The sequence below is a fragment of the Ylistrum balloti genome, unplaced genomic scaffold, assembly GCF_031769215.1.
Source record: "Ylistrum balloti isolate Yb309-2 unplaced genomic scaffold, AGI_CSIRO_Ybal_v1 Utg373360, whole genome shotgun sequence".
NCBI classification, from domain to species: Eukaryota; Metazoa; Mollusca; class Bivalvia; order Pectinida; family Pectinidae; genus Ylistrum; species Ylistrum balloti.
Genome location: NW_026783219.1, coordinates 1 through 17,440, shown reverse-complemented (window position 1 = coordinate 17,440; position 17,440 = coordinate 1). Strand labels below are relative to the sequence as shown.

At 39.4% G+C, this 17,440-nt stretch overlaps 3 protein-coding genes and 1 pseudogene across 3 annotated transcripts; 1 reads left to right on the top strand and 3 right to left on the bottom strand.

Moving 5' to 3' along the window:
* Positions 1-3,686: 3,686 nt before the first annotated feature.
* LOC132564966 (uncharacterized) lies at positions 3,687-9,206 on the bottom strand. The gene is made up of 3 exons (XM_060229571.1): positions 8,930-9,206; positions 4,519-4,769; positions 3,687-3,875 (listed from the first exon to the last, which is right to left on the bottom strand). Exons 1-3 carry the CDS (start codon positions 9,204-9,206, stop codon positions 3,687-3,689), a joined length of 717 nt encoding a protein of 238 aa, XP_060085554.1.
* LOC132564963 (piggyBac transposable element-derived protein 4-like) lies at positions 6,000-7,177 on the bottom strand (annotated as a pseudogene).
* Positions 9,207-9,825: 619 nt separating the features above from the next.
* On the top strand, positions 9,826-10,737 carry LOC132564965 (uncharacterized). The gene is made up of 2 exons (XM_060229570.1): positions 9,826-10,009; positions 10,517-10,737. The coding sequence occupies exons 1-2, from the start codon at positions 9,826-9,828 to the stop codon at positions 10,735-10,737; spliced, it is 405 nt and encodes a 134-aa protein (XP_060085553.1).
* Positions 10,738-12,482: 1,745 nt separating this feature from the next.
* LOC132564964 (uncharacterized) lies at positions 12,483-13,151 on the bottom strand. The gene has a single exon (XM_060229569.1). The coding sequence runs from the start codon at positions 13,149-13,151 to the stop codon at positions 12,483-12,485; it is 669 nt and encodes a 222-aa protein (XP_060085552.1).
* Positions 13,152-17,440: the final 4,289 nt, after the last annotated feature.

The window sequence follows — 17,440 nt, the reverse complement described above, 5'->3', positions numbered from 1 at the left end:
CCTGCCAGATAGTGAAGTGTACATTCACTTGAATTTGTTCTTAATGAGTGTTAAAGCAAACATCCATACATTTGAATTGTTAAAAACTTGCTATTTGTTTTCACTGGATAATGTTCATCAGAGAAAAGATAAACAAGGCATCGCAAGCTATACAAATCCCCTCGCGCCCCCTTATGTTTAAGAACACATCCCTTATGTTGCAAATAACAGTGTCTTGTTACGTTACATACACCAACTCGTTGAAGGTATTCTAATTGGTATGAAGTTTGATCAAAATCCATTGAGAAATGAAGTTGCAAGAGCCACAGTAAATATTTTCTATAAAAAGTAACATTGACCTTGCGGTTGACCTTTGCATGATACCTAACCAATATATGAAGTTTGATCAAACCCCGTCGAGAAATAGAATTGCTAGAGTCATGACAACTATTTTCTATAAATAGCAACTGTGACCTTGCCGTTGACCTTGGCATCTTGAAACACGAACTTGTTCAAGGTATTCTGATACTTAATCAATATATGAAGTTTGATCAAAATCCATTGAGAAATGAAGTCCCTAGAGTCGCCGCGAGGGCATAATAAGACTTTGTCCTTTTGTCTTATAATCTTTTTATCTAATTTTCATGTAGAAATGTTTACAAATACTCTGCTTATCAGACAGAACTAAATACGTCCATATGGATACCTTTGAAATAGGGCCATAGTCATTCATTTAACCCAACTTATTAACCTTCAATCCAGTATGCTTCAGAACCAATGCTGTATCAAAATGTTGGGCCGTAAGGTTATTGAAAAGTTATTCAAGGATTTTAACACATTTGTCCTTGTGTGACTAAGAAAGTGGTTGAAGGTGATTGATTTGAACAAACTATCAGCCCTTCGTCCGAACATGCTACAGAGCCATTATCAGTATTGGTTTTAAGAAGAGGTCGTTTGAAGGGAAAAGATGGAAAATCGGACGGAAGTCAAACCACAATATAAAATAACTTCCTCTTCGATCAAGTGGCTTTAAAACCTAAATAATGAGCTTGTCCCTCCGTCCGCGATATGTATTGAAATCCTGGTCATGAAAGAGTCTAAAATTAGCAAAGATGCATGTGGTAACCTCTATCTTGAGGTACCTGACTGGATAGTATAGCATTCAACACGTTTTGATTGTATATTACCATTTGCAATAATCATTTTACCTGTTCCTTTTGCATTTCTGTGATGACCTCATTAGAGGTTATTGTTTGTTCCCTGATGAATTCCCAGAAATTGGACTCCGCCATTGTCAGGACCTTCTTTGAAAATAAATTGTTGATTTTGAGTGCATGTACTAATATACTCGGAAACTCGTAAAAACGACTTTTTTTCTCGTAAAAACGACTTTTTTCTCGTAATAACGACTTTCCAAACTCGTAATTACCCATTTTTTTTCGTAATAACGACTTGTAAAACTCGTTATACCGACCTTTTTCTTGTAATAACGACTTGTAAAACTCGTTATAACGACATTTTTATCGTAATAACGACATTTTTTCTCGAAATAACGAGAAATTAAAAATATTCTCTGACTTTCATATGACCTCAGGCGGCTTTCGTACATGACCCCTCCTTTGAATGACTCGGTCACTGTCACTCAGTTGGACATCCGAGAGGCTCAGTCCAAAAGCTTGGAGTTTTCCACTTAGGTCTTCAGGACCTATGTAGTCTCTTATATGAGCATCCCCCATCAACATTCCCTCTGTCCATATCTGCTCTGGAGTCCGGTTTGATTCTGTGCGAATCCTGTGGCTGTTCCATGCATTTATCGAGCGATGGTTTGTAGGGTTTGAATCTGTAAAAACATGATGGAGACGGTTGGTTACCAGTTTACTTCTTTATTCGTTAACTCCCAGCTCTCAACTGACTTATTACACATATACATACACATTATACATAAGATATCTTTGTTACTGAGATACAACCTCAGTCCATTCTTAAATTAAACCACATTTTGGCTTTAATAACTCACAATGAAATTCGATGCAAAATTAATAATACAAACATTATAAAAACAATGGGGAAAATTAGTCAATAAGGTAGAGCTACATTAGCTTGGCAATGAGATGGTGTAACAGAGGTCATTTTTCATCTCAATGCCTCCGCTAGGAATCGAACTCGGGACCCCTGGCTTACTAGTCTGACGCTCAACCAATCGAGCTAAAGAGAAGTTCTCTCTAGCCGAGTGGTATATTGCGGATAGTATTTTACCAGGGTTACATACTCCCCCTCCAGGAAATAACTCGTCCTTGAGTTTCCAGGGGTTACAGCGATGCCGATGGGGCATGGCTAAGTACTAATCCCGGGTCCCTACATGGGCGCCAATATTACAGGGTCGGTTATGGGCAAAACACCACAACAACACCTTCATAAGTTCTCAACCATTAACCTGGTTTTTTATTGCAGGCGACAAGAGATTAACTCTGCAATAACAAATATAAAACAGCATAACGATAATGTACATAATAAAGTTGACCATACGACACATTTCACACAGATAAATATAGAAGTACAATACACCTATTACGTGATAACTAATACGTCACGGTTACAATACTAGTTTACATGTAGCACTGGCTCAACTAATACGTATCACAGTATAAAAAGACTATAACAGTTACAGATATAGCTGATACTGCACTGGATATATAAACGAAAGATATTACATTGAACAATGTGTTCTGAATTACTTATTTCATATACCGGTAAAATATGAACTAGCTCGGTATAGATATACAGTACCGTATACGGTAAGTACGGAAAATAAAAATATAACATACAGATGTACAATTATCTGTATACATACTAAAAATACAATTATCATAAGCTGAATTACCTGTGTATGGCACAGAGTTATAGGGGAAATCTTGTCTTGTAAATATGACCGGCATCGTACAGGTGAGCGGGTCTGTAAAGTTACAAATGTACAGATCTAAATTACGGAACTAAATCGGTAGTAACATTATGTGATAATGACCTAGATAGGAAATTAGAAATACAGATATTCAAATAATATCATTACTTGAGATTATCGGCACAAGTACAAACTAGTATTACAGAAAAATATTGATAATGAAAGTAATTTAAATCCGACTTCTGATACCAAATATACTTTAGTAATCGATACAAATCAATCAGTGGAGTTTGCAGGATAATAAAATAGCAAAACTTACAGTTATACATGAGGTTTGCAGATATTCACTCGCACGACTTCACAATTTCTCTGGTCACCTCACTGTCCAGTCAGACAATGACCGGAACAAACAAAAAGCGCGAAATGGACAAGAGCCAATAAAATAAGACACAAGATTGTGACGTAAGACAAAGACAAAACTGACCAATGACCAAACGATACGATATAAGCAGACGAAAACTAGACTAAACACTTAGACGCATACAGTATAAACAAAACTAATAAAAATATACATGTAACTAATATATCTATTAATTATCATATGTTGAAAATTTCATTATGAAGTAGAGTACTTTAGTTTAGTTTTAGTTTATTGTTGTTTTACGTCCTATCCACAACTAAGGTCATTTAAAGACGTGCAGAGTACTTTAAAGTTCTAAAGGTTTAAAATTCAGCCATGTTTAAAATAATATACATTAATAATCCTACCCATTCCTCCCCAACCACCATCTCAAAAAGAGAAAATGTCCTACCGAATGAGACGCATATGTCCATCCATGTGCCAAAGACTGTTTGGTACTGGGACCTTATACACCCGTCTCACTATAGCACGACTCCACTTCTGAGCAGCTGCTTCAGGATCAACCCTGTTGAGAGTCTGGCGAACCCGTCGTCTTTGTATTTGAAGTCCTTCACTTCTAAGGTACCCACTCATCATCTGAAAAATGTTTTGATGAATGATGAAATACATTTAGCTTTTAAAATGCTGAAAAGCATCAATTGAAAATGTTCTTATAATTAAGTGGAAACCCATTTCCTGTCCAGTAAGTGTTGTGACATTCGAACCTGAAAAGCAATCTCAATTGACTCCAGCAAGCACTTCTGAATCTCATAAGGGAAGTTTACGTCCCGAGTTGCTCTAGCAAGCTACACTGATTTGCTTTACACATAGGTGTGCATCTTTGTATAAAATCCTTTGGTTGTGGAAGATATTCAGTGATTGAAATGTTTGAGGTTAAACTGAAAATGGCATATAGCTAGCAACAATTGTGCTGTTGAATTACTGACTGTATGGTCATGATCTACATACTACACAGACACCCATACTAGAATTTCTTCATTTGTATTATATAACAGGATATTTTTCCTTCACCAGATCTTGATTTTCCTTCCTCCTTTTAAGAAATGTAAATGTTAGATGTGCTTGGTAAAAAAGTTCAAGTTGAAAGGGAATGATGTTTAGACAAATAAAAAGAACTCTGAATGACTTTAATGAGAATGAAGAATTAAAAAAGATAAATTCAGTGTTCTTGTTTATACCAAATCCAATGATGACCACACACACTTTAATATACTATTACCTCATTTCCTGCATTAGGGTGTGCCCGATGAATGTCTTGTACAACAGCATCAAGATCACTGTCACTGATTGTAGAATACTTCACACTTCTTACAGGCAGGCCAGCAGATTTCAGGGTCTTGTAGACCAGGGAAGGACTGCAGTGAAGTTGATCTGCAATGGCTTTAGCTGTGAAGCCCTTCTTCAACTGTCTCCGGATTAGGTCGACAGTGATCCCAAATGCAGGACGGCGTTTCCCTTTTGAAAATCCATCTTGACCGGATTCTTTAAAATAAAAGTATTTTCATATAAAATATTAAATAAAACTATGTTATGACAGGGACCTTGTAACCTTTATCCACCCAAGCAAGAATCACGAAATTTAATCTTAAATAATATAAGCTGAAAGTTTCGTGTGAAAACAAAATGTTCACTAGAACACCGATGCCACCAAAACTGGTGCACTTCAGCAGGTTAGTAGCCTGCTGAGTGCGGTAGACCTTGATAAGGCGATTCCTTGGATTCATTTTCTCAAGATCAGAGGAGACAACCCTGCTGTTGTCTTCCCACTCTGTGTTGAGGTCATGGTAAGGAACCTCGGAAACGCCGGTGAAGGTGACCCCGTTTTTGGTACTGTTTCACTCCGTTTGTCTGTTGTATGTTGGTGTGGCTGTTCGTCTGGATTATTTTTGTGTTTACCCATATTTAGTTTAATGTTCGTTTCGTTACTTGTGGCCCCACCCGCCACGGAGCCAAACAAGGGGACACTTCTGGAGGCATGGATCTCCAGCGCCTAAGTGTCAGGGTTGCACAAGTGATATACTCGCAAAGTATAAATTGCAGAAAATTTAAATGCCCTTGCGATTGCCCCTCAGACACTGTCATCTGGAGACTAGACCAGCCGATTGGTAATACAGGGACCATATTACCGGCCTTCTAGCCCGAGTCGGAAGCCAAAGTGGTGTGTTGCATACAAGACTGATAAAATCAGAATAATGCTCAACCACCAGGACCTTCTTCCCCGAGTTTAAGGGATGCAAACCACGGCAAACAGTTTGGTTCGAATTGGAACGACTGAAGTTTTGGACTATTTTTAGTCTCTCCTAAATTGGTTAATAATTTATAGATAATTTTCAGTTTGATTTGATACATTATTTGCAAAATTGGCTAATAGATTAAAACTCTTTACCACCTAATGACTACATATGACGTCCTTGCTATTTCCCCATAGCAACAGATAAGGGAAGCCCTGGAGCATTTTCATGTTAATTTAAAATTTTAATTAATACTTAATTAAAAACAATGGGAAAAATTCATTTACTGTTTGATATATGACTTCCATACACCAAATTAATCAGTAGAGTCTCAAGAATCAGATCAAAATGCTCACATGAAAAATAAAGTCTCACAACAATTGTCAATTTACAGGTAAGTCAGCATTACAGGTAAAAATCCACTGATACGGTTTGATAAAATTGTGATTCAAAAACAAATTGTCATTAGTTAGGTATGACTCATCCTGAAGCAATTCTCACACATGTGGGAGTTGCATGTCTGGCAACCATACACAGTGTCACGGCGCAACTTTTCCTGCCAACACAATTTACACCCGCGTTTTTGTTCAGGTAGCCTCACATGTGTGTGTGGTGTTCTGTGGCCCTCAATTGGTAATACAGCTCCAGTTTCCCTAACAGTTGTTCTTTTTCTGCTGGAATAGCCTCCAATGAGTTCAGTGCCTAATTCAAGAATGAAGTCACACTGGCTCATCTTTGTTTTAGTCCTGTTCCTCACCTGTCGTGTTGACACCTGGTTGTAAACGATGAAAGCATTGACACGGTCAATTATGAACCACAACAGGTACCTTGTGTACTTTTTGCTGGCTCTTCCTGCAGCATATTTCTTTCTTAGCTGGTCATGAACATCCACCCCATTCATATATTTATTGTATTCTTGAATGGCTTTGGGTTGGGTAATTTGTTGTTGCCTATTGCCCACCTGTCGAAAACATGAAGAATCTTGGTCTTCCTCAGCGATGTTGTTGTACATTACAACAACTATGTTGTTGTCGTTCCATGCTGAAATGGTAAGGTTTCTTTTCTGAAAGCTGACATAGTTTCCTCTTTTAGGGATAGATTTCTTCAGTACAGTTTTTTTCACACGAAGTTGTGCAGGTAGTCCTTTCCTGTTGGTGTTAACAGTACAACAGGTGTAAATGTCATCATCGTACAGGTGTTGTGACAGCTTAACACTTGAAAAAAACCTGTCAAAGTACAGATGGTGGTTCATTCCAACCAAGTCCCTAGTCATATCATTAACAACTCTATATCCCAACCCATATCTTTCCTGGATGTCTGTTCTGTCTCTTTTACCTGTGTATAACTGATACTTGCTCATATAGCTGGTAACTCCATCACACCTGGCCCAAAACTTTATTCCAAATTTTTCTGGCTTAGCAGGCATGTACTGCCGTAGTTCAGACCGGCCTTTGTAGCCTTTCATTGCCTCATCAACAGAAATCTCAGTAGAATGTTGATAGTGCTTCAAAAAGTTCCTGGAAGTCATTTCATAAATGGGCAAAACTTTGTTATTGGATGATAAGTGGGGTCATTTCTGGGGACACGTGCAGCACTGGCATTTAAATGAAGAAACTGGTTCAACTTTTCATACCTGTTCTTTGTCATGGTGCTGGTAAATCCTGGGTTGACAAGGAAGCTATCATTGTCCCAGTAATCTTTGTAACTGTGTCGGGGAGAGACTCCCATCAGAATATTCAGACCAATAAAAGCTCTGATTTCATCTGAAGTTGTTTCACTTCAGTTAATATCCTGTTCCTGCTGGTGTAATAGGGCATATGCATTTGTTTCATTTGCAATTTTCTGATAGATGTTTTCTTCCAAAAACAGTGAAAAATATTCCAAAGGGGTAGCAGTGTTAACATCAATGTTTCTGGGTAATTTAGGACCACTTTGAAGCAGACATCTCGGAACATGTGGATCTCTGTTTTCATCGCCATTAGTTTCGTTTTCAGAATTTGAAATATTATCTTCATTGTCAGATTCATTTTCATCACTGTTTGAAACACTTACATCATCCAGTTCAAACCCACTAAACTCTCCTTCATCATCAGAATTGAAAATGCCAGCAATAATTTCATGAACTGAGTCAGTATCAGACACTTCAGACAAATCCTCCATTTTGTAGTAGTGGAAATCTACAGAAATATTCACTGTATTCTGATTGGTTTACAGTGGAAACCCCTTTGCTTAAAATAGATAATTTATGCAAAGGAAATGGACTGAAGACTTTTCTGAAATCCAATTGGTTAAAATTAACAAAGGTTTTATGGGATAGGGGTTTTCCAAGCAAAAAAGAGTGGGAAATTTGAAAAGTCGTCATATGTCGTCATTGGGGATACAGAGAGGGGCGTCAGATGAAGTCATTAGGTGTTGGAGTAAAGGGAGTACTAAGTGGTAAAGAGTTAAAATTCATTAATTGATTCATAATAAATGCTAATTTCTGTTAATAATTGCAATTTATTTACTTATTTATTTATTTTAATAGAATGAATTCACTAATTGGATTACCGGTATAAATTTTTTTTTTTTTTTCACTAAAATGGTAATTTATTTATTGATTTATTAATTTTGTTTTAATTAAATTGATCCTTTTCATTTGAAATTGTTTATGCTCTATATTTTTCTTGTCATTTAGTTTCATTTTTTTTTTTTTTTTTTTATTATTATTTATGTGAATTCTGAGTTTGAATTATGTATAATAAGTTAATACAGACAAACCATAGTATAATATGATAATCATATTGTTTATTCTGTGGTTATCATACATGTAACATTTACAACACACAGTCAATGTTACTACCGGCAGTGGCAACTTGTTGTCGTCGACAATGTCTTTTGCTGTGATTAATACAACAATTTTCCGTTGTGAGTTACTTCCACCTACCATGTTCCGTGTGGTTGCTTCCGTTTAGCAGACGCTGTGCAAACATCGGGAAATTAGTCTACAAACGATTATTTCAAGGTATGATACCAAAATATATTGACACCCCCAAGTTGAATATCGATTTCACCTATCAAGTAAACAATAAAGTGTAAGATTATAGTTAACACATCGTTTGATAGTATTTGTTATTATTTCCCATTAGTCTCGTCATCTTGCTTTGTTGAAACCACAAACCAAATTCAACGGGAAAGCGCGCGTGCAATAGTTCTCGCAAAATTCACGGAAACTGGTAGTTCAGACTCTGGTAGGGTCCCAGTACTGTACAGTACCCAAAAACGATACATGCAATAGGTAACAGTTGTCAATCACATTGATATATTCCCGACCTGATACAAATATTACCAAAAAACGCCAATGTATTTTACCGAACAAATGTTACGGATATTAGATATTGTTTCCGATTACATTATTACCAGAGTACTTACCTTGAAAATCTGAATCCGTTGTATCAGATCTGGATTGGGCAGATGCTGATGCGGCGTTGTTGACCACCTCTATCATATCTTGTACCGCTGATCTGACCTCGGCGAACTGGTTAGTTGGAGTTGAAATTCTGTCAAGGTTGTCCAACGAATGCCTCAAAAGCCGATCAAGCATAACAGTATCGGGATTTTCTTGTTCTAACTGTCTTCCAACATTCCGTATGTTTCTCTGGATTGCCTCTAGCACTCTGCTTATGTCTCCCGCCATCATTTAAAATAGCTTTCATTTCCGGTATGAAAACGAGGTACAAGGAAGTGGCTCTTCCCATTTTGAAATGGGGGTGGATAGCATACTGACTGTTTTATTTACCTTAAGTGAAAAAAAGAATCCCTTAAGTGATTTTCTCCCCCTTAAGTTGTATTAATAATTTGCATTATGTTTCATTTCCCCTTAAGTGCAATTGTTTTTCACTTGAGTGAAAAAGAATTTCACTTAAGTGAAAAAACTATCCCCTTAAGAGGAAATAGGATTAAATGTTAAAACGGCTTGCCATAAACAAAATCAATCTACATTAAAGGATTTGTGCAACTGCCTATGAAATCATATAATTTAATGTTATAATTGCTTAAAACTCATTTTAAATGTATAACGCACATAACCAGATGTTTCGTTAATTTTTAATATGCCATGAACGGCCTGCGATACGAGTATCGCCGAGATACTGTGAAAGTTAATGAGGTGTACGGTCACGTGACCCTGTGACGTCACTGATTGGGATCAAGAGAGTGGCCAGCTCAGCTCTCTGTTTATTGAGCACGTAAGCCCGGGAAACGATGTGACCATTTCAAAAGATAACCCCTATATAACAATGTCTGACTATATAACAATGTCTGACGGAGATGACAGCGATGTTCCAGACAAAAATTTTGATTTTGACATTCAGCCTTATCAGTTTGAACCAAGGAGAATTCCAGCTCGTCCAACAACGCCAGTAGACACAGAGTCGGGAAGTGATGGCGACTCGGACAATGAGGACGAAGAAATGGCCACCGCTGCGAGAAGACGGGACAGTAGACGCGACAACGATTCATGGTAGGATTTTAAATAAGGTACCATTTCAATGTCAATTAATGTTTTATAACTATAGATTATAGGCTATGTACAGTATCATAGATTCTAGTTTAGTAAACGTGTAGCCTAGAGCATACAATACACATTGCTGTGACCGTGTTCACATTTTAGGCCTACAGGTAGTACCTACAGGTACCTCAGCCGGCTCAGGAAATAAATTCGAACTTAGTTCCAGTCCTACAAGTATTCAATTTATTTATCTATTAATAATCACTCTAAAGATTATTTGTGCTCAAAACAAACATGTTCAGTAATATTTATTTTTTTATTGGTTATTATAATTTTTTGTTGATGAGCACTAATGATCAATAGATTTTGCCCCCTGTCAGCCTGTGGGTCCAACAAACATACACACACGTAGGCCTGCCTATAGGTTAAATTAAATAGTGACCATTTTTGATTAATTTAAACCAACTATTCATGTAATTTTATTTTAATTAATGCAGGTGCGATTGTGGCGCGTGTTTCAATGTCCACTGAAGAAGAGTGTGTCTGTCAGGAAATACCAAGGGTATTGAGCATGACCCAGGAGAGGGAGGTGACTTGCATAACCGAGGATGGAGGATTTGTCGCCAACTGCTTGAACAAGGATGTTCTTGTAGTGTCAGTTTTTTATTTTTCTGATCAAAATGGTCCTATTGGAGACAATGAACCAGCGCACGAGTAAGTGTATAAATTTAGGAAAACAACAAAACGTGTGTACATGTATTCCAGTCTTTATTTTGTGATGTTTACATAAGTATTCTGAATAATCATTTGACTACTAAGTATGACATAATAAAATTCACGGAAGATAAAATTGTGGCAACCCTTTATAGAAAATGCTAGCCAACATTTCATTTGCATGATTATGACAATGAGAATCATATGAATGAATTTGTAGTTACAAAATTTGAAAAAAACCCAACATTTTGATGAAAAAGAACAATAACAATAATTAAGAATAACAAAACATGATTTTGTCACACTAATGATTGCATTGTTAATTGTTACAATAAAGTTTGCACAAATCATTAAAAGAATAGAAATAGAAAGTAACATCATAACAGTTTAGCACTAGCTTTTCTTCCAATGCATCTTCTACAATGAAGCAACTAGCTATACACTATATTTACGGCATAGAAATTAAGTACATGTATACATACTTGAGAACATAATATACAGTTAGCACTTTTATAATATAATTTCAATTAATTTGTCTCTGTACAGGGTTTACAGACACGTTGCCTACAGAAGGTTTGCCCGGTGGTTGTGGATGGGTCTTGGGAAGAGAAACAGAAAAAATCTGCCTGCCTGTGTTGTAAATGCCATAAGACAATCATTTCCATCTGAAGAATACACTGGATTTAAATATGTTATGCCATGAAAATCTGTGACTGTACTTCATTGTGATCATGTGATACTAATACAAAATATCTTGTAATTGGAAGTGCTTGAAATGTCATTATTTAGCTCAACTTAAATGTCATTAAATTTCATTCAATGAAATGCATCTGCAAATGATTCTTCAACACAAATCTGGTATTGAATTTCAAGAAAAGCGCGATCTGTGTCTCTGAATCAAGTCATCTTTGTTAAAGTCTTCATAGGAATCTGTAAGTGGAGGTGGTGAAGGTCCCATGAAAAGTTTACTGCTGTTGGTGGCATCCTGGTAGTTTGGGAATTCTATCCTCCTCGCAACTGTTGCTTGAACAAGTGTGGACACATAGCCTGTAATGAATATTAAACAATAATTCATTATTTGTCAACATTAGTACATGCATATGTACCAACAAATATTATCTTGAAAGCATGTTTTAGGTGTTGTAGTGGTGGTGGTGGATTGGGGTTTAACGTCGCTTTCAACAATTTTTCAGTCATATCACGACGGTGTCATGGGTGCATGACCCGTGTATGTATGTGGTGAGTTTTTCTGGACTGCTTGTTCTGGCGCACACATATGGCGTCTTTAAGAGTGACAGCTCACTGAAGTACCGTGACACAGCCATACATGAATACCCCACTCGTCATGGGCAGACGGGGCTCTCTCCCAAACATCAAATAGAATGGCGAATAACCAGTAGATTTGTTCCTCGTTGAATTGTAAGCGTTGACTAAAGGTGCCACATATGACTTCCAGTCCCGCTTCTGTTCCTCTTCGAGGGTGCCGAGCATACTCAGTAGGGTGCGGTTAAACCGTTCACACTGCCCATTGCCCTGTGGATGGTATGGAGTAGTCTGTGACTGTGAAATACCTGTCATCCGGCATAGTTGTTTTATCAGCTTACTCCTGAATGCCATACCCTGATCTGAATGCAAGACGTTTGGGTATACCATAATGGACAATGAAGTTGTTAAGCAAGGCCTCAGCTGTGGTCTTCGTGGTCTGATTGCGCGTTGGAACTGCAACACCATAGCGAGTAAAGTAGTCTGTTATAACCAGGATATGTTTTGATAGTTCCCCTTGGATGGTTCGAGATTTAAATAATCCAAACAAACAAGTTCTAAAGGTTGAGTGGTCCGAATAGAAACAAGGGGCGCTCTCTCCTTGGTTGGTGTTTTTCTCCGCACGCACCTGTTGCATCTAGCAATCCAGTTATCAACATCTTTGGACATAGATGGCCAATAAAAACGGTCTCTACACAGTGATAAGGTTTTGGCTACTGCCAAATGTCCCATCTGATTATGGAGACTCCTTAGGACAGTTGGAATCAATGCTTCAGGGATAACCAGTTGCCGCTTTGTCTCTCCCTCCATGGAAACTTCCCGGTAGAGGGTTCCTCGACTAACAGCCAGGGAATCGAATTGTCGGTAAAGTGATGGATTCCAGGCTGACTCTGGCAGCTCCTCTCTCCTGGGCCTAAAACCATTCTGAACATTATGGATGCATGGTCCAAGAAGTCTGTCCATCCTCTGCATTTTCCTGACATTTCCAAGACTGAGTTGCTCAAGCTCCAAATCCTCCAAGTATGTTTCCTGTATATCCTCAGGGATAATCTCTGCTATACATATGCTTTGGAAATGGGGCTGAGCATACAATGTCTGGCATACCGCTGAGACAGAGTCCTCAGTAATGGTATCCTCTCTGGTCTTATGCTCCATCACTTCCTTGGTGGGTAGCCTTGACAACGTATCTGCATCTACATGAGATTTCCCCGGACGGTAGCGAATGTCAAAACTGTAAGCAGACAAAGCAGCCAGCCAGCGATGACCCGTGGCATCTAATTTTGCACTCGTCAACACATAAGTGAGGGGGTTGTTGTCTGTCACTACTGTAAATCGATGGTCATACAGGTAGTCCTTGAACTTCCAAATTATGGGCTGGATAATTTCGCTCTGATCTGGAAAGTCCACGGCTGGCATATGCGATAACTCGTGGTTTATCATCGTGGCTCTGGTAAAGAACTGCTCCGAGTCCCTTATGGCTTGCATCACAGTGTACTTCAAAAGGCTCAGAGTAATTGGGGTAGGCTAGAATTGATGGGGAAGTCAATCTCTCCTTTAAACAATTAAATGCATATTCCTGATCCTCTCCCCAATTCCAATAGGCAGCGGTGCTTCCCTTCCTATTCAGCTTTTTCGGAGACGGCATGAGATCTGTCAATGGCCGGGCGATCTTTGCAAAATCCTTTATAGACTTCCTGTAATAGCCGGCGAATCCGAGGAATCTACGAACATCCTCTGGACTGGATGGGCGCTCCCAGTTTATGATCTTTTCCACCTTGCTAGGGTCTGCCTCTATCCCTGCCGACGTCACCATAAATCCAAGGTATTTAACACGCCTTTGGAAGAAGGAACATTTCTTTGGAGACATTTTTATCCCATGCTCCCTCAGCCTCTGTAGAACTCTCTGAAGTTTTTCCAGATGTTCATCAAATGTGGCTGAAAATATAATGATGTCATCCAGGTAGATGAAACAATCGATCATGTGCAGCTCCCCTAGACATTGTTCCATCAACCTTTGATAAGTTGCAGGAGCATTGGCGAGTCCAAATGGCATACGGTTATATTCATAGAACCCAAGTGGCTCCAGTGTAAATGCTGTCCTCTCTTTGTGATGCTCCGCAACCTCCACCTGATGGTAGCCACTTTTCATGTCCAGCACGGAGAAGTATGTAGATCCAGAGAGAGAATAAAGTATTTCCTCAATCCGTGGGAGGGCGTACGCATCTTTAATGGTTCGTTGGTTGAGTTGGCGATAATCAATACACATGCGTAGTGTCCCGTCTTTCTTCCTTGCCAACACAACACCTGATGCCCATGGGGAACATGACCTCCTTATCACTCCGCATGCCAACAGCTGCTGAATGTGCTCCCTTACTTCCTGCACCATTCCTGGAGGTACTCTACAGTGTCGCTGCTTAAAGGGTGTTGTGTCCGTAAGCTCTATCCTATGAGGAAATGACCCGGTCTGACCAAGGTCCAAGTCACCAGAAAAAAATACATCTGGAAAGTAAGACAATACTTCTTTTCCTCGCTTCAGCAGACAATCATCCAACTCCAAACTAAATGTGACCTTCTCTAAGAAATCCATGGACCTATCTTCCTCTTCATCCTGTGGCACCACTCCATGTAAGGAATGCTGGACACGTACAGGCTGCAGTTCACATACAACTCCTCTAGTGGGTATGACAACAGTATTCGTAGTCAGGTTGGTAACAGTGACTGACAAAAGTCCATTCCTCCCATGCTGATAAGTAAAGATGGTAGGGGCAATGTCCATATCCTCTGGAACCACTGATGTGGGGGTGGGCTGCATCAAAGCACAAACATCTGGGTAATACACTTCCTTGTCCAGCTTACACTGTATATCCACCCTCCCGTTGGGAGGTATCACAATGTTGGTTGGCTCTGCACTCCGGGCTATAGCAAGGCGATAACTATTCCTCACAAGCCTTTTCTCCCTCAGTGAGATACATCTGAATGACGTATACCAAGGCGTAGATAGCGGGGCATGTTGCAGGTACCTCTCACCAAACCATTCCCGACACTTTTCTATAAAATGCGTCAGCACATTAGTTCCAAGTAACAGTGGTACTGATCTGTTAAAATCATAGTCAGGAACTACGATAAGAAGACATGTCGAGGCATCATCCCTGGGTATCCTGTCAATCTGAATGGAAACTTCAATGTATCCCAGGTAGGGCAAAAGGGCACCACCAGCGACCTGAATATCCAGAGATCCATCCCTAATTGGATGTAGAGGTACATGAGGCAAGTTCTGTTGATAAAATTCCTGGCTGACACTAGACACTGTAGCCCCAGTATCTAACAGAGCTTTAGCTGGTAATCCATCTATGAAAAGATCAACAATATTACAGTCCCCTGTTAACCCTGGTGGATTTTCATGCTTCCTTGTCACTGTCACTCCTTGTCCGATGGGGTTCGTCATTCTCTGGGCTGACGTTCTATGACCTATGGGTACCCCCTGCTCATAGGCCGATTGGAGTTTAAATGCTTCCTGGAGGGATCCATGATAACACGGCAGCCTATCTGGAGGTGTCCGTATTGGCCACATCTATAACACTGAGGACCCTGTGGACCATCTCTGTTTGGCTGGTACTGGACCTGTGGTTCCATTGCTAATGGCGGAAGGTAAGTAGGTGGAGGATAGACAGGCTGAGCTAAATCAGGCTGGTAGAATGGCTCATATTTCCAGTCACGACTACTATTAGATTGCCCCGGATAATCTTCACGATGATCCTGATGGTAATTCCTACCTCCCTGCTTTGTCCTATTACCCTTTGGGGCTCCAGATGGCTGGGAGTCTCCATGTCCCTTCCGGTTTCTATTACCATCTGACTGACGGCCTTTCTCCAGAGCATCAAATCTCGAAGTCAGCTGCAACATCATCTCCCGAAGCTTTACTATATCAGGGTTTGTAGGGGTAGGTGATGGTGCTAATTTCTCTGAGGACATCATCTTTACCTGGGCTGGTTTTGAAGATTTAGGTTCCAGGCCCCTCGAGTACTCAAGTCGTCGTATTGCCTGTCGCAGTTCATCAAAATCATGGATAGTATCAAATTTATGTCCTGAAAGATCCCTCAAAATTGGCCTTAATCCCTCATAGAACACAGTTCTTAGCATAGAATCCATATTACTACCACTAATGGACATCCTCTCCGAAGCCTTGTTCAGGATCTCTTCCAAACGAAAACCCCAAGCAGAGACAGTCTCATCTTCATGTTGCTTGGCTGAGTAGAATTCTCCAAGAAGGAATTCTGCTGTGTCCATCCTGTCATAAACCATCTGCATCTTGTCAAGGATCTCAAAAAGGGTTGCTCCACATTTCATTCTCATGAGGACGCTCTTTGGCTCACCTTTCAAGGACATCCGGACAGCCTCTAAAATAGATTCTTTGGAGTGGACATCATCCGCCATGTAGCTCTTAACCTCATACTTCCATTGTGCATATGTGACATCTCCTTTGGACAATGGGTCTCCAGAAAATGTAGAAAGTCTAGGTCGGTGCATGGCAATGGGAGTCTGACTGACAGGAATAGTAGCAATGTCGGGCTTCTCATCTTCCTTTTCAGGCTGCTGATGGGCAACGTAATCCATCATCCATTTATGAAGGGAATCCGGTGAGTCAAATGTTGGTACAACACCTAAATCCTTGAACCCTTGTAGTAACTTACCTGCTTCCTCAGCATCTGACATGATTGAAGTAGAAAGTCCAAGTGTTAAAATTAAAGTGTTAAAAAAAAAGATAGATGTTTGTGCTGAACAATATAACACACAAACCTGTAAAGTTCAAGTAACTAAAGTAAAGAAATAAATGCTGAAATAGATTATTTAATAATAAAATCTAGTAACACAACACAAACACAGTACTGTCTTACCCATAAGTACCTTATGTCTGTCGCTCCTTGCTGAAAAACTGCAAGAAAATTACGCAGGTGTTGTCTTCACACGTTGCGGTCTGACAACTGGCACAACAGACGATTGCTTTGTCTGTTTTGGACTGGAGCCTTCCCTTTCCCCCACGGATGGTGAAGAGTCCTTGGAGTTGGTTACCACGTTGAAAGCTGCAGTTATGACTGGATGAGCGTCCGGCTCAAATATTCCCTGGTGAATGTTTGGCTCAGCGACTGCCAAACAGTGTCTCTGTCTGATATGATCTACGTGCCGTTTTTGTTTTTGGTTTGTTTTTTTTTATCATTGATAAAGTCACAAAGCTTCCCTTCAATGCTATTCTTTTCAACTTCGCACTTCTTTAGGTTGCCTTGAATTTCTTCAATTTTCACTTCAGTTTCATGGGGGCCTAACGGCACATGCCAAGAAAAAATTGACTTACTAATTGAATCTTTAAATAGATGAAACTGGTTCCCACCTTTCACTTTGGCTTGAAGGCCACTTGGTTTAAGTCTATAAAGCTCTGCCCTTAAAAT

Excerpts from the sequence above, each read along its gene's own strand:
- LOC132564966 (XM_060229571.1), bottom strand. The coding sequence starts at position 9,206 with ATGGCGGGAGACATAAGCAGAGTGCTAGAGGCAATCCAGAGAAACATA. Across the intron at positions 4,770-8,929 it reads TTTTCAAGGTAAGTACTCTG|ATGGATTTTCAAAAGGGAAA; the intron begins GTAATAATGTAA and ends AATCCGGTCAAG. Across the intron at positions 3,876-4,518 it reads ACCCTAATGCAGGAAATGAG|ATGATGAGTGGGTACCTTAG; the intron begins GTAATAGTATAT and ends AACATTTTTCAG.
- LOC132564965 (XM_060229570.1), top strand. The coding sequence starts at position 9,826 with ATGTCTGACGGAGATGACAGCGATGTTCCAGACAAAAATTTTGATTTT. Across the intron at positions 10,010-10,516 it reads CGCTGCGAGAAGACGGGACA|GTGCGATTGTGGCGCGTGTT; the intron begins GTAGACGCGACA and ends TAATTAATGCAG.
- LOC132564964 (XM_060229569.1), bottom strand. The coding sequence starts at position 13,151 with ATGGAGCATAAGACCAGAGAGGATACCATTACTGAGGACTCTGTCTCA.